This window comes from Schistocerca serialis, chromosome 2 (assembly GCF_023864345.2).
Source record: "Schistocerca serialis cubense isolate TAMUIC-IGC-003099 chromosome 2, iqSchSeri2.2, whole genome shotgun sequence".
Taxonomy (NCBI): Eukaryota; Metazoa; Arthropoda; class Insecta; order Orthoptera; family Acrididae; genus Schistocerca; species Schistocerca serialis.
In genome coordinates this window covers 916,281,518-916,307,160 of record NC_064639.1, presented here as the reverse complement: position 1 = coordinate 916,307,160, position 25,643 = coordinate 916,281,518, and the positions used below count along the sequence as shown (strand labels likewise).

The window sequence follows — 25,643 nt, the reverse complement described above, 5'->3', positions numbered from 1 at the left end:
AGCGGAGGCATTATTGAAAAACTGCTGTAATTGAAATTGGGTTGTCTTAATGTGTTCTGTCTTGGTCACAAAATAAATGGAAAAGTGTTTGTTGGTTTAATTAATTTGCTTCCAGAGAAATCTTCCGCTGCCGGTATAAATACTCCTCACAGGAGAAAATAACATTAGGGAAAAATATTTGTTTTGATGTCCCCTACAACCCCCCAGAGTTTGACGGTTTAAATACTTTTCACCCTGTATGAGCAGCCGGCGATTTACCGGGTTGAGTCCCTTGTTTGCGATCGGGCCATTCAGCGGCAGCTTGCGCTCACCACGCCGAGTAAACAACATTTCACGCTGCATAAGCAGTTCGCTAAACATACTATGCTTGTGGTAGGAAAGGACATGTGCAATCCGTATGTTTGCAACAGGAGAAACATAAGAAATCAGCCCACTCACAAAAAGCCAGCCACAAAGTCTGCAACAGGCATAAGCAAATCTAGCAAGCGTGCAATTTCTTCAGTGATACACCACCCCAACAAACTTTTTGTTCACTTACTTCTGTGTGGGAAACGTGTGAAATGTCAGATGGACACGGGTGCCTCTGTCACATTGCTATCCCGTCACACATATGAACTGTTAGGCTCCCCACCACGCCTGTCTAAAACTAGCACGTAACTGACAGCTTGTAATGGACAAGACATTCCCGTTCTCAGAAAGTGTACTTTGCCTGCTGTGTATCGCTAGCATACGCGAACAGTGACTTTTACTATGCCACGATTACACGATTGTGAGAACATATTCGGTCTTGATTCATTTTATTTGTTTGGCTTTAACATACTGGACAATGTGTTGTCAGTGTCTGCATTCAATGCAAAACACAGAGTAGATAGCTTGCGAAAAGAATTCCCGGGACTCTTTTCTGAAGGTTTAGGTAAGGCTACGAATTTTGTTGCACACATTACTATGGAAGATAATGCTTAGTCGAAATTTTGCCGGGCCAGAACTGTTCCCATTGCATTACGCGACAAAGTCGCTGCAAGATAGCAGAGCTATTGCGCCCATACAAGCTATTCAGTGAGCAAGTCTACTGGTTTTGCTTCCCAATCCTTCAGGTCACATTCGCCTCTGTGTTGATTTTAAGTCTACAATCAACCCACAAACTGTGATTGATACTTACCCATTGCCACAGCCAGAGGATCTCATGGACAAATTAGGCACTGGACGCTACTTTTCAAAAATTGATTTGCGCGACGCGGATCTTCAAATACTATTCGATGAAGGATCTCAAAAAGTGTGTAGTACATACTCATTTGGGCTTGTTTAAATATCTGAGTTTACCTTTTAGCAGTGCTTCCACACCCTCCATTTCCCAATGGTATTTGTAACAGCTGACTGCACAAATGCCAAACTGTTCGCATTATTTGGATGATATTGTCGTAGCAAGTCGTACACCTGAAGAACATACTGAAAATTTGCGTGCTTTGTTTCGTGTGTTATCTCATGCAGGACTTAAGTGTAGATTTGACAAGAGTGGTTTTTTTAAACCTGAGTTGCAGGATCTTGGTCATGTCAAACAGTCACGGTGTACATTCTCTTCAGTCATATTAGTTAGCCTTATGTGACCTGCCAGTTCCTCGCAATGTCACAGAATTGCAGTCAGTCTTAGGGAAAATGAACTATTATATTCGGTTCATACTGAATGCTGCGCAAATCGCGGCTCCATTGCATTGCTTGCCTCGAAAGAATGTCCCCTTTGTTTGGACAGATGAGTGCCAAGTAGCTTTTCAAAAACTTAAACATGCATTGCTCAGTGATCGGTACTTAGTTCACTTTGAGCCTGACAAACCATTTGTATTGCAAGCTGACGCTCATCTGATGGAATCGCAGTGCTTTCGGACAGAATTGGTGACAAAGACAGGCCTATTACTTTCGCATCAAAAGTTTTGTCCAAAGCACAGTGTAGCTATTCACAAATTGAGAAAGGGGCTCTGGCTACTGTGTATGGTGACACCAAATTCCACCACTATTTCTATGGCAGAAAATTCTACTTAGTAACAGATCACAAGCCTTTGCAGACCTTTTTTCATCCGACAAAACAGGTTCCTGTATGAACTGCCCAAAAATTGCAAAGATGGGGCTTTGTTGTCGTCTCAATACCAATAAGAGATTGTGTATCGTCCGGCAGCTCAACACGGTAATGCGGACGCACTTTCACGTATTACGATTGGCCCCGATACAGACTTTTACGCATCTGCTGCATCTTGTTGTCACATCGATGCTCAGGATTCTGAATTGCTTCAATCGTTTCCGCTAAACTATAGGAAAATTACACAAGCACGGAAGCTGATTCAGATTTGAACATTTTGCTAACATACATTCGCACATCTTGGCCTCGTTCTTTGCATAGCATAAAGAACTCTGTAGTTCGCCGATACTCTGCAAATCGGCAGAGCCTCAAAATGACAGTGGACAGTCACGTGCTTTGATCCCTAAAGCTTTGCAAAAATAAGTGCTGCAGTTATTTCACCAAGGACACTGGGGGATTATCGTATGAAACAGTTAGCGCTTCGACACTGTACTTGGTAGGCTATGGACACCCAAATAGAACAGATGACGTGACAGTGTCATGCATGTGCGGAAAATCAGTCTGCTCCGCCACAAAAATTCTCTGCTTGGCCTAAGTCGCAGGCGCCATGGCAAAGTGTGGACACAGACTTTGCGGGACCTTCTGGAACACTCGATGGTTGATTGTGGTTGACTCGCATAGCAAGTTTCATTTTGCTGTACCAATGAACTAGACAACGTCACGTAGCGCAATTCACGTGTTGTCCTCTATTTTTTGCCTCGAAGGTTTACCTGAATTCATAGTGTCAGACAACGGCCCTCAGTTCAAGTCAGATGAATCTGAAACATTCTGTGAACGCAATTGCATACGGCATCCAACTAGTGCACTGTTCCATCCATAGACAAACGGTTGTCAGAACCTTCAAGCAGCAGATGGCCAAACTTCGCTCCGCACACACCAGAGATCAAGCACTGCAAATGTTTGTCGCATCCTATTTTTCGCACCCGCCGGCGCGGTGGCCGAGCAGTTCTAGGCGTTTCAGTCCGAAAACATGCGGCTGCTACGGTCGCAAGTTCGAATCCTGCCTCGGGAATGGATGTGTGTGATGTCCTTAGGATAGTTAGGTTTAAGTATTTCTAAGTCTAGGGGACTGATGACCTCAGATGTTAAGTTCCATAGTGCTTAGAGCCATTTGAACCATTTTTTCGCACCCACGAGACGGACCATCGCCGGCGGAATTGCTTCACGGCCGCCTCCATCGGACACTGCTCCTTCAACCTCCTCAGCATCCGGCGCCGAAGGAAGGCCGCAAGTACCGTTCCGCGCCGCATTATATTGTCTTTTACAGGGTGTTTAGTGGCAGCAGACGGTGGGCGCGAGGCGAGATCGTCCGTCGACTTGGTGCTTGCATGTATCTTATTTGAGGTCCAGATGGCTTGCAGCGCCGACATCAAAATCAACTTAGCCTCTGTCATGTGCACAATGATCTTTCAGAGTCTCTTCTCCCAAATTCACGGCTCCCTAGGATAGCGGGGACACAGTAGCCGCAAGAGGGTGTCATCACGACACCGCGAGACACCCCATGGAGACGGAGCCTTCGCCTCCTCCGCCTCCTCTCGTCTGACCGATGGAGCTGGACCCGCCCACACCGCGGCTGTCGCCGCCTTCTTCATCTGGTTCATAGGATCAGGAGGTGGACGCGTACCCTTCTGGTCGTTTTCCGGGGGACGTTCCCACCAGAGCAAAGGCTGGAAGCTTGACGTCCCCTGCAGCCACAGCTTCCGGTCCAGCACTGCGTCCACACTCCTGCCTTCCCCGCCGTTGTCGCGCTTCCTACATGACGACAATCCGCCAGTTTGTAACGACGAGCGCCGGCACGAAGATCAAGAACGATATAGTAGAGAGGGCTGTGAGACGACATCAGCAGACAGCACGCTGACTGGGACGTCACCACGACGGGAGGGGCATCTACGTGACGCGCCGGCTAGCCTCGGCCGCACTAGACGAGCCGCGACTTACGAGCTTGTGTGATTAGTCTGCATCGAAATTATTTCTATCGAAGGACATTGATTATTTGCATGTCGCCAATTGCTTGCGACACCAACTTGTACATACGCAAGTTAAGTATTGACATTTGTATTACTGTAATATACTCCATTAATGAGGTTTGCTTGCATGTTATCTAGCTATTCGAGAAAACAGTTTCCTAAGCAGCCCATAAGACACAAGTGGCCAGGATCCCATATGGCGATCTTCGCGTCGTGTGACACGTCCACGATAGCACTGGGCAGAGCTGTGGTGAAATTTGGTGCCATTGTGACATCATTAACACACCTTACAGCTGATATGAACTGAGTTCTGGCTTCTTATTCGCAAGTGTCGATACCTTGGTGTTTGAATCGCCACCGAATTCGAGGGTGCCCACTCACGACAGCATCCTTTTGCACCATTACAGAGGAAGTTTTAAGGGACTTTTAGGCCAAATTTGAAACTTCTGCGTCGCCATGTGAGAGAATTAAGTGGTTTCGAAGAAGCGGTCCTTTAATTGTGTTGCGCAACATATTTATTTACGTACGTGAGCTACTGATAAATTAACTTACGATAGGCTATTAAAAATAAACAAATGCTTTAACTTCATGGCGCTTGCGTGGTCGGAAGACTTCGGAGGTCGCTTTGCACCAGTCAGCTCTCTGTTGCGTTATTTAGTGAGTAAGTAGGGAGCGATTCACACAGACCGTGTTATTGCTTCTCCCACCTGTTGCAAAGCACAGTCTTTGATTAGCTTCCTGAAAGAAGACGCAGTCAATGCCGCCGAGACCCTTCGTACACGCTGTATCGTGCGTATGGATGTGTCGTTATGAGTAACGATGCTGTGTGGGGGTAGTGCAGAAAATTCGAGGCTGGACGCACGGACGTGCTTCATGAAAGTGCGCGAGGACTACATTCAGATGTGACACATGATCTTGTTCGATATGTGCATGAAATTGTGTGTACAAGACGTCACTGCACAATCACCGAACTTCCTGAACACGTCCCTCAGATTTCAAGGACAACCTTCTTTTACGTTTTCACACAGACGTTGGGATGCCACAAAGTTTGTGCATGGTGGTTACCAAAGTGAATAAGCACTGCTCACAAAACTGAAAGAATAGGTTCGGTCTTGACATTCTTTCTGCGCTTCCATGAAAAAAAGTGTGGAGGACTGCCAATCGTACAGTCAGCATTGAATGTCCTTACACTGGCTGGCTACTTTCGTACGCTCTCCATTTCTTTTCTTTTAGTTTATTGGCTTTCGGGAAGAGCCATCTCAACTATGGAATGTCAAGTACGAAAATATGAACGTGAGAACAATATAACACCCAGTCCCCGAGCGGAGAAAATCACCGATCCGGCCAGGAATCGAAGATGAGCCCCTTCGGTCAGTAATACGCCGCGCTTTCCCCGCAGCCCCCGAGGTTGGACGAGCACAGAACCGTAAGTCCGGTCCACGTGAGATCCACCGGATTAGAGGCCTAAAACAAATTGCCAGAAAATGCCCAATGGTAAATTAAGATGATTTCCACGTCTAAAATGTCCAGCAATTAACGTGAGCAATTAAAATTCGTCACTAGGCGCGAAACGTAAAATTGTCCATTTTCTAATAATAATTACGAGTTCCGAAGATAAAGTGTCTTCCACCGTTCGCAATTATTTTCAAGTAAAATCAATTACTTTGAAGAACATTAACCAATAAATTAAAGTTACAGTTGTCATACACCATACAATCAATCACTTCAAGCTACGAAGAAAAACCAATACACTGATGTAATTGAGGTCTGATATTTTTTCCATAAAACAATATAGGTATTGCACCTCATACGTCCCTAGTTACTTCAGTTATTTATTTTACACGTCACAGTAAAAAACTGAGAAGCAAATCTCTCAGTAATTCAAATGCAACTTTAACTAAACTGACCTGACGCAAAATGAGTGATCCATGTCAGTCTACAGAGAATACAACACAACGACTGAACGAACATAATTAGGTGTTCAGCAGCAGTGGTGTTCTTTGACTCCTGGAATCGTCGGCCTGCCGCCGTTGTTGTAATGCGGTACCACATGATTTCATCTTACCCAGAGCCTCTGCATAATGGGTGGCTTGTCACAATAAATACTCTTCTGTAACATCTTTTCACCTACATTAGCACATAACATTTCCCCGCTTGTACTTTCACTTGGCCTCTCTGGGATAACGTTTCATAAATGCCCTTATCTCTATGATGTGCAGGGCGATTAAAATTACGTTCTGATGCTCGTCATTGTAGCACGTATATCAGTTGCTGTCACCTGGCAAAACAGTAAGAACCCTTTATGCAGCCAACATCAAGGGGAAATTTCTCGCCACGCCCTAAATTTACGTAAGCTCTAACCACAACGATTCAGTAGCAATGGAGAGACGCCAGACCTCTTCCCCTTGCGAGTGGTAACTGGCCGAGGCAGCTACAAAATGAAACAGGGCGAACACACATGGCTGACCAAGGAATGAACGTGACACTGTAACACACCGATACACGGATCAGCCAGAACATTATGAACAACTATGTAATAGCTGGTATGTCCACCTTTGGCACAGATAACAGCAGCGAAGCGTCGTGGCATGGAACCAATGAAGCCTCGTTAGGTCGCTGGAGGGAGTTGGCACCACATCTTCGGACACAAGTTACCAAATTCCCGTAAATTCATGGGAGGGATTGGGAGGCGGAAGGGATGAACTCTGACGCAACGTTTAATCACATCCCACATGTGTTCGATCGGCTTCAGATCTGTTGAGTTGCGGGGGAGGGGGGGGGGGCGGGGGGCAGCCACATCAACAGGAACTCGACACTATGTTTCTCGAACCACACCATCACATCCATCACACTCCCAGCCTTGTACATGGCGCATAATCTTGATTGGTTGTCTCGACGATGGATGAGCCGTATGGGGCGTATGCATGTCGCACTGCACCAAATGCCTCCAAGATAACCTGATTTCACATTTTCTCTATGGGAATTTGTGAAAGATGTCGTGCACATGCCCCCTTTATAACAATGGATGAAACGGAACATCACACAACAACAGTGATTGCAATAGCACCAGACATGCTCGCACAAGCATGAGGCGAGTTTGACAATCATTTCGGCGTTTCTCGTGGGTTCCGTAGAGGGCACACTGAATAGCTGTGAAAGGTAGGTGACTGTATTGGGTTGGTGCATAACTTCGTAGCGTCTTTCCACAAATTTAACAAACACTATTTACAACATTCTGCCAACGCTTGGGTAATATATGGCCACCGGCAGATTTTTATGATTTTGGCTTAGAGCATGCTGTACCCATACCAATGGCTCTGAGCACTATGGGACTTAACGACTGAGGTCATCAGTCCCCTAGAACCTAGAACTACTTAAACCTAACTAACCTAAGGACATCACACACATCCATGCCCGAGGCAGGATTCGAACCTGGGACCGTAGCGGTCACGCGGTTCCAAACTGACGCGCTTAGAACCGCACAGCCACACCGGCCGGCTGTACCCATACCAGATTTCTGAATCTTCCTCATAGTTTGTAAACATCGATGGTGCAATGAACACAGTTCACAACATTGGCCAATTCTCGAGTACACTGACGGGCATAATTGTGCGTTAATGCGTTTAAAGATCTTCATCAGACCTGGAATGTCTTCCTGAACGTGGGGAGTCACTAAAGTCAAAACGATCCTCTTTAAAACGAGGAAACCATTTTCTTGCCGTACTCTGTCCAGTATCATTATCCCCCCACACGGTGCGAATGTTTCTGGCTGCCTCCGCCGCTGTCACCCCTCTACTGAACTCAAATGGAAGAATATGTCAGAAATGTTCCAATTCCTCCACTTGGCACTCCATTTCCTAGCTTCAACAGCTCCACTCCGAATTACAAAATGACATATTTTAACTCAAATGCCAAAACTTAACTACAAAAAAAAAATGACAATTGATAAATAAAGTCATAGCAACAGGAATATCAATACGCAGGACAAAAACGCTATGAGCTTCTGGACGAACCTTATAATAAAAATTCACTTGTTTATATGTGCATGCATCCGGTAGCTGAGTGGTCAGCGCGACAGAATGTCAATCCTAAGGGCCCCGGTTCGATTCCCGGCTGGGTCGGAGATTTTCTCCGCTCAGGGACTGGGTGTTGTGTTGCCCTAATCATCCTCATTTCGTCCCCATCGACGAGCAAGTCGCCGAAGTGGCGTCAAATCGAAAGACTTGCCCCAGGCGAACGGTCTACCGGACGGGAGGCCCTAGTCACACGACATTATTATTATTATTATTATTATTATTATGTGCATGCACGTAAAAGATATAGCGTTGTAGAATCTGATGGTTTTTACGAAAATAAAAATTTTGAGGTTCTGTGGGAAAGCTAAGATTTACCTTCATTTACGGAGAAACCGGATGAACATTTTTGAAGCAACTTGTACTCTAATTCTAGCAACCAACAACCGAAACAGTAAGGACGAGTCCTCTGGATCGCTTACCCGTGTCGGTGTCCTCGGTGTCGACGGACGTGGCCCTCGCCTCCCGCTCGCGCGCCAGCCGCCGCTCGATGCACCTGTTGAGCATCTGCAGCTTCTGGTGCAGCAGGCACGTGCGCAGGTCGGGGTCCCCTGGCGCAACTCTGCAACACGCCGAAGCACGAAGGGTTGCATAAGGAGCCAGGCGTTACCGTCAAAGCAACTGAATAGTGTTTCCAGCTGTACAGAAGAGAGGGGTGTCCAACCCGCGGGCCGCATACCGCCCAAAATAAGTATGAATACGGCTCATGAAGTGAGCATGTATCACACGATGGGTAAAAAATTTCCATAAAATTTTTTTGATAAACTAAATATTTTCAACTTGATAATCGAGCCACACGATTCTGTACTCTCACTGGATCATCCAGCTCTCAACATTGACGCTGAACCGCCCAGAGTCCGTTCTTATGACAGCCAATCCGTCACACGCCATGACCTTTTACTTTAGGGCTACTTCTACTGCAACTGAGAAACTAGAGATTTAGAGACGTATAGTGAGATTAATTACCGCTAGGTCTGATCACCATAAGTCGAAAGACATTATAAAGCTTCATGAGGATTGTAATTTGCAGCCAATGTCTGCTATCTAACGGAACTGTAATTCTGTTGTAACAGATTTGATATCATATGCATTGCTACAAATAAGAACCACATTTGAACATGAATGTCTCAATAATGGGCTTCTTACTTTCGTGTGCAATTTCTACCATAGCAGATGATGGGTACAAAGTGACGAGCTTTAATTCAATTCACTTTCTTCATTCGACAGCAGCTCTCGGCCTAGCTTCCTGTGGGATATAATAATCTTCAAATCAAGGTATTCCTCAGAAATTTTGATGCTGAGTAAGGTGACACATTTTAAAGAAATAAGGTTGCTCAGCAGAGACCAGGTGTTACAAAGATTTTATAGCATAATTAATGAAACCAAATCGTTCATGATATCAAAGGCAAAAAATGTGCCGGAACTCGTTGATGCCAACTCGGTGGCAGATTTAGTATTTGCGACAGATCTGATTGCTCATTTACCTGACTTAAATAAGTGTCTTCAAGGTAGAAACCTATGTACAGCAGAATGTCTCAAACAACAAATGCGTTTAACTTAAAGTGAAATTATGGCAAGTACAAGTAGATGCAAACAATTTTTTTCATTTCAGTACATTGGACAAATATAGTCATACAGACGGGATCAAATATGCAGCCATACTTTTAGATTTGATGCAACAATCTGAAAACCGATTTTAGGATTTTCTAAAAAATAATCAAAATGAGTAAAGAATCAAAATCTCAGATGAACACTTTGAGAACACCATTAGAATTGCAATCACTTCGAGCAAACATCATAATGATATATTGGTTTCCCTAATTGAGTCAAATGTCACATTAATTCTATTATTTGTTGGCTCTGAGCACTATGGGACTCAACTGCTGAGGTCATTAGTCCCCTAGAACTTAGAACTAGTTAAACCTAACTAACCTAAGGACATCACAAACATCCATGCCCGAGGCAGGATTCTAACCTGCGACCGTAGCGGTCTTGCGGTTCCAGACTGCAGCGCCTTTAACCGCATGGCCACTTCGGCCGGCTATTATTTGTAATTGCTTACACATAAAATTATTAATGAAATCTCGTACATCAAACTTCATTTTAATTTCAACTTCCTTTTTTAGGATAAATAATCAGAAACTAATCATTTTTCAATTACTTAGATGCATGAACTATATACACTATGCGATCAAAAGTATCCGACAGTCCCAAAAACATACGTTTTTCATATTAGGAGCATTGTGCTACCACCTACTGCCAGGTACTCCATATCAGCGACCTTAGTAGTCATTAGACATCGTCAGAGAGCAGAATGGGATGCTCCGCGGAACTCACGGACTTCGAACGTGGTCAGGTGACAGGGTGTCACTTGTGTCATACGTCTGTACGCGAGATTACCACACTCCTAAACATCCCTAGGCCCACTGTTCCCGATGTCATAGCGAAGTTGAAACGTGATGGGACACGTACAGCACAAAAGCGTACAGGTCGACCTCGTCTGTTGACTGACGGAGACTGCCGACAGTTGAACAGGGTTGTAAATGGGTAGTAGGCAGGAATCTATCCAGACCATCACAAAGGTATTCCAAACTGCATCAAGATCCACTGCAAGTAGTGTGACAGTTAGGCGGAAGGTGAGAAAACTTGTATTTTATGGTCGAGCGGCTGCTCATAAGCCACAATTCATGCAGGTAAATGCCAAACGACGCCTCGCTTGGTGTAAGGAGCGTAAACATTGGACGACTGAACAGTGGAAAGAAAGTTGTGTGGAGTGACGAATCACGGTACACAATGTGGAAATCCGATGGCAGGGTGTGGGTATGGCGCATGTCCGGTGAAAGTCATTTGCCAGCGTGTATAGTGCCAAGAATAAAATTCGGAGGCGGTTGTGTTATGGTGTGGTCGAGTTTTTCATGGAAGTGGCTTGCAACCCCTGTTGTTTTAAGTGGCACTATCACAGCACAGGCCTACACTGATGTTTTAAGCATCTTCTTGTTTCCCACTGACGAAGAGCAATTGGGGGATGGCGATTGCATCTTTCCACACGATCGAGCACCTGTTCATAATGCAAGGCCTATGGCAGAGTGGTTACACGACACTAACATCCCTGTAATGGACTGGCCTGCACAGAGTCCTGACCTTAATCCCATAGAACAACTTTGGGGTGTTCTGGAACGCCGAATTCGTGCCAGGCCTCACCGATCGACATCGATATCTCTTCTCAGTGCAGCACTGCGTGAAGAATGGGCTGCCATTCCCCAAGAAACCCTCCAGCACCTGATTAAACGTATGCCTGCGAGAGTGGAAGCTGTAATCAAGGCTAAGAGTGGGCCAACACCATATTGAATTCCAGCATTACCGATGGAGGACGCCACGAATTTGTAAGTCATTTCCAGTCAGGTGTCCGGATACTTTTGATCACATAGTGTACCTCCAACAGTCCCTCTTATTTTGCACAGCGCTTATTGTTAGTGTTTAGCATATTAGATGCGGTCCACAAATACTCATCTTCTTCCAGTGCGACCGAGGTAAGCTTAAAGATTTGACACCTCTGGCACAGACTGAAGGAAGATATACGTAGGTTCAAGGTGTTAGTAGATTTTAAGTAAGTTTTTGGCAATTTCGACTGGAATACACTCTTTGAAGTTAGGAACGTAGCGTTGATGAAATGCAGGGAGCGAAAATGTATCTGTAACTTGTACAGAAACCACAACGCAGTTGTAAGAATAAAATAAACAAGAAACAGATGCAGTAGTTCAGAAGGAAGTGAGGCAGGCAACAGCCCGTCTCTGATGCTATTCAGTCTGAAAACTGACCCAGCAGTAAAGGAGAAAAGTGAAAAGGTAATTAAAGTTCACGGAGATGAAATAAAAACGTAACAGGTTTGCCGTGGCACAGCAGTCGTGCCAGAGGTGGCAAAGACAATGGAATAGCACTTGAGCGCTACGTATATTGTTATGAAAAGAGGTTATAAGACGAATATCAAGAGACAGGACAGAAAGGTGATGATTTCAGCCGAATAAAATCAGCTGATGCTGAGGGACTCTTAGGTTAGGAAATCAGACACTGCCCATGTCCTCTTTTTCCCCCTTGGTTTGTTCAACACTACCACCGCACAAAATACGAAAAGCAAAGATCTTGCAGTAGAAGAGATTTGTTACACAGTATAGAAGATGAAGAGCGCACAGCTCTTGATTTATATTTTTTAGACCCATATTTCCTAGGCTTCTTTGTTTTGAATGATCGGTCTTATCATATCCCTAAATAACGACCATTCCTCTTAGGACGCACTGTATATGTATTCGTATACGTGCTATAGACAGATACCTACTGAAAGGATTGCCTAACTCTTCTAACTCTTAAATTTATATTCGATGTTAACAAATTTCTCTTCTTCAGAAACTTTTTCCCGCTATTTTAATTTGTATATAAGAAACTGTCAGCCTCGATTGCGGTAATGGAACCAACCCTTACGTAGGTTTCAGCCCAAATAATTTATTTCTAGACCATTCCCTCTTAGACAAATTATGGATTCAGGTATATCTTCTGAAGAAGGCTCAATTATTTGGGCTGAAACCTAGGTAAAGGTTGGTTTCATTACCGCAATCGAAGCTGATAGTTTCTTGTATAGTAGATTATCACGATTGCTGACTGTGCTGCAATGTTGGAAGTACAAAAATTTTAGTTTGTATTTTTATATCCGTTATACCCTGGGCATGGTCAGTTATTTTGTTTCCCAAGCAGTAAAACATCCACTTTATTATTTGGGCAGTAAAAAACACGACGATGAGCAGGATAAAGGGGATATAAAAATGCAAACTAGCAATAACGGGAAAAGCTTTTCTGAAGAAGAGAAATTTGTTAACATCCAATATATAAATTTATAAGCTATAAAGTCGTTTCTGAAGGTATTTGCCTGAAATGTAGCCTCGTCCGGAAGGGTAACGTGGATGATAAACAGTTCAGAGAAGAGAGAAATAGAAATTTCTGAAATCTGATGCCACACAAGAATATTGAACGTTACACGAAAATATGACAAATGAACAGGCTATGGAGCGACTTAGGGAGAAAAGAAATTAGATGTCTAAAATAATAACAATAAGTACGTATGGTTTCTGTTGAGAAACGTTTCATGTGTCTGTTATGAGACTGACAGAACATTTCAGTTACAAAAGCTTGAACCACTTTCACACATTCTGTACTTTATGGGCAGACGATGTTTTCAAGGGCGAGAACTGCAGTTTAGTCGGCCATATACATAAAAGTTTTGTTCTTCTTGCACAGTTTATACTGTTAAAGTCATATATGCCTGTACCTCGAGTAAGCTAAGTTTATTCGTAGCACTTATGGCCATCTTTACTACGTGCAGAACTGATAATTTGAAGGCAGATTTTTCTTTTCGCTGAAATATACTTATAATTGATAATTTGAAGACAGATTTTTCTTTTCACTGAAATACACTTTTAAAGAGATGAAATACATTCGCAGTTGCAAATATCGGCCTCCATAAGCTGTATAATGGAAGAACGACAATGAAAATTTGTGCCAGACCACGACTCGAACCCATATTTCCCGCTTATCGTATCGTGTGTGGTCGCCTTACCATCAGGCCAGACCCAAGCCCCCACATGTCGTCAACCCATGTCTATTACCTGCACACGTACGTCCATTTTGTATATTCCTTCAGAGTATACATGCATTCGATAATTTCGTTGTACAGTCGCACACATGTAGGTTCTGGTAAAGAGACATGTGTCTAGTCTTACTTTTGACCTCCAATTACTGCAGAAGGCACCGTCAAAGCGGTAGACTATATTAATAACAACCGTACGATTTCCCATGGCAAGGTCGGAATCGCGGTATACTGGTTTGAGGATGAGGATTATTATTATTATTATTATTATTATTATTATTATTATTATTATTATTATTAATTTCAGTTCATGAACTGTTCCTCAAGTCGGCGAATATCGAATCTCGAATGCTACCTTAGATGCTACTAACCACATCCTTGTTATTCGAGAATTACGGGTTATAACGCAATAGGATGATGCTCTGTGACCAGGACTGAACCTATCAATGCGTGGTTCATAAAGCGAAGATTGTGGTACTGTTTTTTGTGGACTTACGTGTCTTTCGGTTTTGGCAGGGGAGCTTTTTTGTGTGTGTTCAGAAGATGCAAACGCAGTAGCTCAGAGAAGAATACAATCCAGGTACTTTGCGTCGGATTTAAAAACGGATTTTAATAAAATCAACAGTTGAATATATTAATACAAATCATATATTTGAAATAAGGCATAAATTTATGTCACAGTTTGTATTTTCGTATCAGTGTAAATTCTTGGAAGCCTTTGGCACATGTGTACTTTTGGCTTTGGAAGCGTGGGTTAGTCGACGTGTATACAGCGAAGTGAGAGCAAGGAAATGCGTTAGTGTTCTTGGAACTCGGAACCAGTTGATTATCTGCTGTGTACAGTTGTTGGTTATTTGGATTACCAAGAAGAAAGTTTGAATTCACAGTTATTGTGATGAAAATGGAGTCTATCGTCTATATCAAAAGTAGACGAAGACATTTTTCTTAGATTAAATAAACTGCCAAAAAGGAAGCTTGCCTTTTATTCGAGCAACTCATAAAAACTCAGACCGTCATGAACATCAGGTCAACGGAAAAAAATCATCGTCGAGACGACGGTGCCGAAGTTAAGTATGCGCATTCATTAATTGAATGTACTTCTCTCCAAATCAATTCTAAGTGCGGAACACAGGCAGTCTTCTCTAAAATACCTCCATTAAGTAATTGCCCTGTATAATATGATTGTGGAAACTGGGTATATTTCAGTGTCCTGTGTCTGGAAATCCGCTACTTCCGACACCTCGCTACTAACTAAGGAACTAGAGAGCATATGACAGGTCAAACCACCATTTGTTTTGTGCGTACTCCATGAACCACCGACGTATAAAGCGGATGTTTACAATAACCTCCACGATCACACAAAAACGAGAAAGAAGGCTTCCTCTTAGTTTTCGAAAATCGTAGCAGACTCCAGTTAACGTTACGCTTTTCCAAACATTTGTGTCATAACTAACAGAGATGCAATGTCAAATTTTCTGGTACGGTACGTGTTTATTCAAAATCTCGATTATCGGTTGCTTTCCTCAGGAGCACTCTCTCATTTCCTCCCATAACTGGAAAGCGCCTAACAGTCTGCTGTTCTGCACAACATATGAGCATGTAGGGAAATCTAACACTATGGGGCGCTTATCGGCATCTGAAGATGCGACTACGATGAGCACTTACGACGAAATTGTGTTTCGGCGTACACATTTCTGCCTTAGAACAATATGAATTCAGCCCTAAGATACATGGCCGTAAAATAAGTCTTGACGCATTCATTACAAGAGTTTCCTAGTTATTTTCTGTATACTTGCAGTCTATTTGTAAGAGACAGAACACCAAGTTACGATCCTTCTTATAGTAACGAAATGTAAAACGATGAACATTCTAGAGGAAATAAAAAAAAATACGATCAGATGAAGAATCAGCTAGACACACTTTTTAAACTAATGTAACTGAGTAAGTAAAGGTTATTAGATAATTTTAATTATGTATTTAAAGAGATAGACGCTGGTAAGTAATGTTAAGATTATAACTTTAGAAGTGAACACCACATATGGGGATTCACTTATGTAAGCTGTCAAAGAAATAAGTGTAAACGACATAGATGCATACAACTTATACAATATCTTATGTTAGTGTTTTAACAACGGTTTAACTGCTATATAGAAAGTCCAGTCACATTAATGTGACCGCCGCCTATGTTCCATGTCAAATGCAACAACCAGTGACAGATGGCAGGTGGCAGCACTAGCAGTGGAGGGTATATAAAGCGTGTCGGGGAACGCGGAAGACAGTGCAGTCGTTTTCTTAGTGCGGAAAAGGAGCAATTTACTAGCCGTCCAAAATGGCACGATCACTGGATTCCTGTCGCACGGAAGCATTTCCGAAACGGCAAACTTGTAATCTGTTTGCGTGCCGCCGTGGTTAAAGTTACAGGGGTGAACGACTTCCGGAAGGCGTTCGATACAGTTCCGCACTGTCGCCTGATAAACAAAGTAAGAGCCTACGGAATATCAGACCAGCTGTGTGGCTGGATTGAAGAGTTTTCAGCAAACAGAAGACAGCATGTTGTTCTCAATGGAGAGACGTCTACAGACGTTAAAGTAACCTCTGGCGTGCCACAGGGGAGTGTTGTGGGACCATTGCTTTTCACAATATATATAAATGACCTAGTAGATAGTGTCGGAAGTTCCATGTGGCTTTTCGCGGATGATGCTGTAGTATATAGAGAACATGCAGCATTAGAAAATTGCAGCGAAATGCAGGAAGATCTGCAGCGGATAGGCACTTGGTGCATGGAGTGGCAACTGACCCTTAACATAGACAAATGTAATTTATTGCGAATACATAGAAAGAAGGATCCTTTGTTGTATGATTATATGATAGCGGAACAAACACTGGTAGCAGTTACTTCTGTAAAATATCTGGGAGTATGCGTCTGGAACGATTTGAAGTGGAATGATCATTTAAATTAATTGGTGGTAAGGCAGGTGCCAGGTTGTGATTCATTGGGACATTCCTTAGAAAATGTAGTCCATCAACAAATGTGGTGGCTCAAAACACTCGTTCGACCTATATTTGAGTATTGCTCATCAGTGTGGGATCCGTACCAGGTCGGGTTGACAGGAGATAGAGGAGAGCAGCGCGTTTCGTCACACGGTTATTTGGTAAGCGTGATAGCGTTACGGAGATGCTTAGCAAACTGAAGTGGCAGACTCTGCAAGAGAGGCGCTCTGCATCGCGGTGTAGCGTGTTGTCCAGGTTTCGAGAGGGTGCGTTTCTGGATGAGGTATCGAATATATTGCTTCCCCCTACTTAAACCTCCCGAGGAGATCACGAATGTAAAATTAGAGAGATTCGAGCGCGCACGGAGACTTTCCGGCAGTCGTTCTTCCCGCGAACCATACGCAACTGGACCAGGAAAGGGAGGTAATGACAAAAAATGGCTCTGAGCACTATGGGACTCAACTGCTGAGGTCATTAGTCCCCTAGAACTTAGAACTAGTTAAACCTAACTAACCTAAGGACATCACAAACATCCATGCCCGAGGCAGGATTCGAACCTGCGACCGTAGCGGTCTTGCGGTTCCAGACTGCAGCGCCTTTAACCGCACGGCCACTTCGACCGGCGGAGGTAATGACAGTGGCACGTAAAGTGCCCTCCGCCACACACCGTTGGGTGGCTTGAGGAGTATCAATGTAGATGTAGATGTCGATGTAGACGGCTGCGGATATATTTACGGGCAAATAGAGTGCAACTGTTGAGCAACTGACCGGCCAAGGGCTACCAAAAGTGTCTCCTCAACGAGCGTTCAGAGAACGTTGTCGTTTGCGGGCCTCGACAGCAGGAGCCTGATTCATGCACCCACGCTGATTGTTCTTTGCAGGTGACGAAGGCTGGAATTTTCACGCCAATTCAACAACTGGACGTGCACTGAGTGGCGACAGGTGGTCTCTTCAGGTGAATCACGCTTTATGTTCCATCTGACAGACAGTAAACACCCTGCAACGATCGTCAGAAGGGTCCAGGCCGGAGCCGGGAGACTTACGGTCTGGGGAATGTTTTCGTAGCATTCCCTGTGTGATTTCATCATTCTGGAAGCCAAAATCGATCGACACAAGTTTGCATCTATCCTTGGGGACCATGTCCATCCCCTACAAGCACTTGGTTTTTCCTCGGCACAATGACATCTACTAGCTGGACAACGCAACGAGTCACACAGCTTGCAGTGTACGTGAGCAGTTCGAAGAGCACCAGGTTAAGCTTACCGTACTTCCTTTTCCAACAAAATCCCCGTATTAAAACCCAATCGAGAATCTCTGGGCAGCCTGCTCGTGCCATGGATCCTCCACCCGAGAAACCTATCGCGCCTGGCCACGGCAATCGAGTCAGCATGGCTCCACACCCTTATCGTTATCCTACAGATATTCACTGACACTATCTTTCCTGCACGTCTCGCAGCGGTACGCGCTGCAAAATTTTGGTTATTCAGGCTTTCGACGTGTAGTAAAATTAATCTGACTGGAATTGGTAAGAATCGTTTGCATTTAACAGAGACAGTTTCTCATCTTGGAGACCTGCATCAAACTAGTCTTTGGAGTGAAGACAACAACAACAACAACAACAACAACAACAACAACAACATCAAATTCTTGTCGGGTTTCCAGCCGGATCAAACTGTCATCTGAATACAATATTTCAGTGGTCCACCAGGTCGCCATCATCAGGTGAGAAAAGCTACGCTGCTCTCGCCGATAACTGAAAAAATGGTTCAAATGGCTCTGAGCACTATGGGACTTAACATCTTAGGTCATCAGTCCCCTAGAACTTAGAACTACTTAAACCTAACTAACCTAAGGACATCACACAACACCCAGCCATCACGAGGCAGAGAAAATCCCTGACCCCGCCGGGAATCGAACCCGGGAACGCGGGCGTCGGAAGCGAGAACGCTACCGCACGACCACGAGATGCGGGCACCCGATAACTGATTCCACTCGCAATTGAGGCGTTACAATTCTTTTTGCCCCACGGGGTAGCAGGAATGATTGAGCGCGTGCGCACTGTAATTAGCGCATGCGCTCTTGTATTTCCGATGCATATAAAGGTACAGTCATTTGCGAGTGGAATCAGTTATCGGCGAGAGCAGCGTAGTTTTTCTCACCTGATGATGACGACCAGGTGGACCGCTGAAATAGTGTGTTCAGAAGACAGTTTGATCCGGCTGGAAACCCAACAAGAATTTGATATATTAATACGCCGGGAAAGCCTACATAGTGACAACAACAACATCAACAATAATAACATGACCATGAGGTTGACATGTAATGTCTCAAACAAGACGCCAAATGGTGCTGCATACAAGAATATATACGAACAGTTGTGTCATCAAATGTCTTTAGCGCTATCAGTTTTTTGCAATATATATCTTTTAATAAACGAAGATCTTTCACGCTGCTCCCTCCTAGAAATTAGACACTTTTAAAGGAAAAATTAAGTTATATTTAAATAATCTAACACATAACAGAATTTACGTAGAATGTACTCTTATCTCTGATATTTCAGATTTATAGCAACACTCAGCACGCTTGTAGAACTTCAACTGTTAATGTCACATCTGGTGACCGCACACTGAAAATTAAGTGTGCACATGTCACGAATTCAACAGTAATTATTAAACCAGGTAGTGTGTTTACAATACATTGAGTGAACGCATGCTTAGACACCTTGTTTGACATTACGTTCTCATATTAGAGAAAAGCTAGGTTTCTGTAAATGACAGGAACGGTGTCTTATTATGCACATGGAATATGTAAACATGGTTGTATAAGACCACAGTGTTCTCTTAAAAGGAACGACTATGCACTGACGCTGCTTATAGTCATATAATTTCTTTAAAAAAATAACGTTTCGATAATATAATGTCTTCTTGACATCTTTAAGTATTTTATGTTGTTATAGGTGTCACTTGAGAATGGCACAACGACAGAATCGCTATTCTAAAAAAACACATTTAATGAATGTCAAGGCCGAACATATTAACATTTCTAAGAGTTTTCCTTCTGTGGGAGACGTTACAAGACATGAATTAACTAAGACACATCAGTTATGTTCTATCGTTTCAATCGCAAACGTGTCTATTTTATTTTTCGCTTTTTTAAGTACATTTTGTACCAGCAACATTAATAAACAGCTAAGCCGGGGCACGATCCTAGTTGCAGGTTCCCTATATAACGTCTTCCATAGGAAAAAAAAGGGATTTTCAATATGCTGCCATTATCTACTCATTGAGAAGTACAATCTTACTTCAGAGTTTTAAAGCAATACCAGAAGTATTACAGTTAGAAACTGTGCACATTCTAACAGCAGTACAGCTCGCGAAGCGCAGATAGCCCAGAATAAATTCATACATTATTTGCCAATGAGAGCACAAAGCGACTTCCCGCAAACTTTACACATGAAATCAAATCTTTTTCTCGCTGATGCGTCTCACGAGAAGAAAGAAAGGAAAAACGTTTATCGCTCACTACATTTTCGCTGTTCATACAGTAAAACCTCAGCACATGGGACATGACGTTTTAATCTTTTACTTCTTTACTACTGACTCCCCTCGTAACACATTTCGTAGACTGTACCAACATACAGTACTGAATGTACCTCGAAAGTTATAACGTTGTACGACACACAGTTCAGAAGATACGTCAAAAACATCAATATGCGTTAAACGGATTCTCATACGTGGGAGTTCGATTCTTTAAAGACTCATGAAAGGAAGAAGGATTAAGATTCCCGTCGACACTGACAAGGGAAACACCCCATCGCGTCCCCATCAGATTTAGTAGTAAGATGGCCCAATGCACAGCCCGTCAGAAACAGAACACAGATCAAGCATGAAACTGTGAAAAAAAAAAGCAAAATGGAAACTGCGAACGGTCCAGGTTCAACAACTGCAATACCGAGATAATTTTAACAGCCGCGGCGCCATGGTTAAGTGGTCACGGTCTTGGAATGTGAAGCGGGCGGGCGAGGTCCTAAAACCCCTCGTGCTATTTAATTTTTTTTCACAACTTTATGAACTGTCCGGTCATTGAAATGTTTGTTCTCTTTATGTAGTCTTGGCAGCTGTCATACCGTACATTGGCTATAGAATTTAAACCATGTGGTAACAGTACATTACCTTTGCAAGTAAACGTGATGAACAGTGAAAGCAAGCGAGATACCACATAGACGTCTCACAGAAATGAAATCAACAAGTAAACGGATGTGAACTATGTTACAATAAAGGAATTCAAGTATCAAAACCTCCAAAACGGAAGGCAACGTTAAAACACATCTTTTGACATAGCACAGTGAAACTGTTGTGCTCATTTGTTGCAGCTACTGCGACAAATTGTTTTCATCATTTCCTCGGTAGTGATCATATTCATATGAACACGTAAATCGGGCAAAGAGGCATTTCTCACTCACTCGCCAAGCGTACAAATTAGGTGCGTCGATAAGAGATTCCTATCATGACACACGTTCTGTGCCGTGTATGACACACCAGCCGTGTTTTTCCGTGGAGGATTCGGTTGACTTCGTGCATTGTCGTCAAACGTTTGTGGTTCCCATTCGAAAGCCGCTGCCTTTCGCTTGCTAATAGAGTAGTTGTGCACAATCAACTGTCATTATAGGTTCCTACCTTACACCTCGTTGTTGCAAACGTGCATTAATCACGCCACAGACACAAATTTGAATACATCGAACAACGGAACAAAGGCACGAGAGAGGTTTGAACACGGCACGCCCGCTCCCTAGTCCGACACCGATCACTTATCCACAACGCCGTTGCTGTTTCAAGCAGCTCTATATTGCACTTCTTGTACTTGGACCGTTCACTGTTTCTATTTTGCTTTTTTTTTAACAGTGCATTACGCCTTCTTCATTTTTTCATGCTTGATCTGTGTTCAGTTTTTGACGAGCTGTCCACTAGGCCCTCTTACCACTAAATCTGAGGGGACGCGATCGGGAGTTTCGCTTGTGAGGTCATTAGAGGCGGAGCACATGCTCGCATTACGAGAGGAGGACAGAGAAGGAAATCGGGCGTGCCCTTTTCAAAGGAACCACCTTGGCAATTGCCTAGAGCCATTGAGGGAAATCATCGAAAATCTAAATGTGGATGGCCGGACGGAGATCTGAACTGGTGAATGCCACAATAGTGTGCTGTCCACTGCGCCATCTCCCTTCATGGGGGTGGAGCTACTGGTAATTTCTATCGGGTGTCTGAAGTGAGCATGGTTCAGTAGAAATAAATATCGCTTTTGTTTCAGAGTGTGCGCAGTTTTTTCGCTTCGTCGACAACTTTACAAACCGAGCCCCGGGCCGAGCTGAAGGACAAGAACACCGTTCCCGGATGATACCGGAGGGGACCTTGCGGGGACAGGAAGCGGAGGTCCTGCGCGAGTGTATCCGCCTCGTTAACCAACAGCAGTAGCCGGGGCTACGTGCCGAGCTGTTTCCTCCCGAAGACGCCGGCGCTCCTTGGCACAGAAACGTCGCCCGCGCTCCACCGCCCCTCCTGAGAGACGAGGACCCTCCAGCAGGTCGACGAGTCGTGAAGGCGCGTGCGCCAGCAGCGTGGCTGCACCAGCACCGCTCCTCACTCGTTTCGAATCCACCGCTGCCACAGTCTTCAGGCACTGCAAAGTCTGAAGCGCCTTACCGAAGGAGCGCAGCTTTTCGCTCACAATGAGATCCACTTCTGAGAAGATTAATAAAGAATGATTATACGGGGCGTATTCCGAAAGTAAGGTCCGATCGGTAGCGAAATGGCAACCACAGCGAATATCCGATAAAGCTTTTCATAGGTGTGCAGGAAAATGTCTCTAGTATGACGGCTGATCGCGTCACGTCTGCCTTTTCAGTTCTGAGCGCACAGTGAGTACATAAAAATGCCTAGAAAACAATGTCTCCCGCCAATTGTGAGTGTCCTTGAGAGATTTCGCCTGATCTGATGCAGCCCACACAACGTAACTGTCACGCATTTCCTTCTTCATAACAGTTCTCGGCCGCCCTCTGCAGGGCCAATGAGGACGCCCCTACAGCGTTTTCGGTGGGAAGTGTTTGATCGTCCTCCATACAGCCCGGACTTTGCTCCCTCTGATTTTCATCTCTGCTGACTTGGACCGCTGGGTGTGAGGTCAACACTTTGGAACAGACAACGAACTGGAGAACATCGTAGAGAATCGGCGAAAAGCGCAGGCGGCTGCCTTCTATGATAAGGGTACTGGAAAGTTGGTGCAACGATACGACAAATGTCTCAGAGACCGGCGACTATGTAGAGATGTTGCTGGAAGGTGTGGCTGGCAATTGCAAATAAAACACTTTTGATTTCACCGTAGTTTCCATTTCGCGACCGATCGGACCTTACTTTCGGAATATCCCTCGTAATTAAAGTTCCACTTTCAAAACGCTGTAAAAACCAAACCGCCGCGCAGAATGATGTCAAATTCGAATGGAATATTACCGAGGAAAGGAAATATGTTAGGGAAACAAAAAACGCCAATCAAAATTTCACCACTAGATGGTGCTGTAAGCGGCAAAATAACCAAAGTAAAAGAGGCAGGGCACATGGCCGTTCCTCTGTCTGCGGCTTTGACACTCGGCATGACTGTCTCAATGCAGGATCGCGTGCTGCTGATATAGCTCTCTTACAAGAACGGCGACTGTGCGCCAATAGCTCTGCACAAGTTCCCGACACTCAAATATATGAAAATAAGCGTTGGTCCGATGCCTGCCAATGATCTGAAGAAAATAATTACGAAATTCGAGAAGGTAGGTTCTTTTGAAGCGCAATGTGGTAGATGGAGGAAAAAACTTTATCTGCAGGATTCATCGAGCGGTGGTGTGCAAACATGCAGTGCCCGGGGAATCGCCCGAACTTTGGGCATGCCTGCGAGCACGGTGCATAAAATTCTACGAAACATCCTGGATTGCTATGCATACACAATTACTCATGTTCAGGAGTTGGTTCATAGAGACTTTTCGGTAAGACAAAAGCTTGCTACAGAATTTCTTGCTCACATGGAACTGGACAGTGAATGTCAATGGAATATTCTGTGGACAGACGATGTCCATTTCCAACTCTAAGGACATGTCAATACACAGAACTGCCGAATATGGGCGTCGGGAAATACTCCCGCACATCAACAGCTTGCATTTCATACTGCAGAGGTGACTTGCTAATGCGGGTTGTCGGCATCGATTATCGCAGGGTGTTATTCTTTAGAGCAGATGGGCCCTGCTCTTCCTGATAGCTGTACAGTCACTGGTAAATTGTATGAGTCTTTTAAGCACCAATGTCATCAACGGCGTTCATGTGTGGGTAGGATCAGTTTTAAGCAAGATGGTGCTCCTCCGCACACTGCACACCCAGTAAAGCGGCTGCTGCAGAGGCATTTTGGAAACTCTAGAATTATCAGCCGTCATTTCCCTATAGACTTCGCCGCCCACTTCACCTGATTTTGATCTGTGTGACTTCTGACTATTGCGTTATCTGAAGGGTTCTGTGTTCAGTACTCAGAATACAAACGTAGCTGAAATGACGGCAAGCATTGCAGAACGCATTCTGAACTCCGATCTGTTGTGGAACACGCTGTTTCTCAATTTCAGCTTGTGGCAGAAAACGGTGGACAGTACATTGAACATGTCTTGAGCCAGTTTCACGACAGTTCAAAACCCATTGTTGTTTCTTATGCGGTTTTTGGCTTCAGAACAACCGAAAACCGACTTTATTGTTGCTTTTTATGTGGTTTTGGCCTTAGGACAATTAGAAACCGATTTTCCTATCCGATGTGGCACGAGCTTGCCGTGATGAATGGGCTTACCTAACTAACTGTGCCAAAACTGTCGAATGTCAAACTTGTGCGGTCATTCACGTTGCACAGTACGATTCGCTAATGTGTAACTCAAATCGTAGCTGTCGTATTGCGACTGATCTGTCACCTGTAGCTGGACTTCACAGCGTCATCTAGTGGGAAAATTTCCGTTGCTTTCCCCCCCCCCCCCCCCCCCTAACGTTTTTCCCTAAGTCAATAATATTCCCTTCAAATTAGACGTCATTCTGAGCAGCGGTTCTTTTTTTATGGCGTTTTGAAACTTGAACTTAATTATAATGACGTTGTATACAGAATAATGGAAAACAAAATGAATGATATGCTCGATGACAGTCAGTTCGGCGTTGTGGACGTTAATGGCGCAAGAGAGGCAGTTCTGACGGTGAGACTGATAACAGAAGAAACTTCTCTCGAACTAGAAAAATGGTGGGGACTATAAAATGCTGCAAGATGTGCAGAATTCTAAAGAACATATGTGCACGGTATATGGATAGACAGGTAACATACTTAAGAATGGAAGACCAAGAACAAAATGCTCTGAATAGTAAACGTAAAAGGCAGGGATGTTATCTTCCGTTCTTACTATTCGCGGAGGCGGCGGCGGAGATTTGTGTTTAACGTCCCGTCGGCAACGAGGTCATTACTTGGTTTGGGGAAGGATGGGGAGCTATCCCGGCATTTACCTGAAGCAAATCACGAAAAACCTAAATCTCGATTGCCGGACGCGTGTTTGAACCGTGGTCCTTCCGAATACGTCTTACTGTTCGATCTGTACATCGAAGAAGGTTCGACGGAAATAAAAGAAAGATGGAGGAGTGAGATTAAAATTCAAGGTGAAATATAAATGATAAGAGATGCTGACGACATTACTATCTTCAGTGAAAGTGAAGAAGGATTACAGAACGTGTTGAGCGGAATGACCAGGCTGATGACTACAGAATATGGACTGAGGGAAAGCGAAAGCGATGAGGAACAGCAGA

The 25,643-nt window shown here is 44.1% G+C and overlaps 1 protein-coding gene across 1 annotated transcript in view; it reads right to left on the bottom strand.

The window, feature by feature from the left end:
* The window catches only part of LOC126458278 (rab3 GTPase-activating protein catalytic subunit), a 474,850-nt gene that overhangs the window by 46,463 nt on the left and 402,744 nt on the right, over positions 1-25,643 (bottom strand). Inside the window, exon 9 of the mRNA XM_050095210.1 lies at positions 8,591-8,730. Coding sequence (XP_049951167.1) covers positions 8,591-8,730 — 140 coding nt within the window. The remainder of the gene's footprint in view (positions 1-8,590; positions 8,731-25,643) is intronic.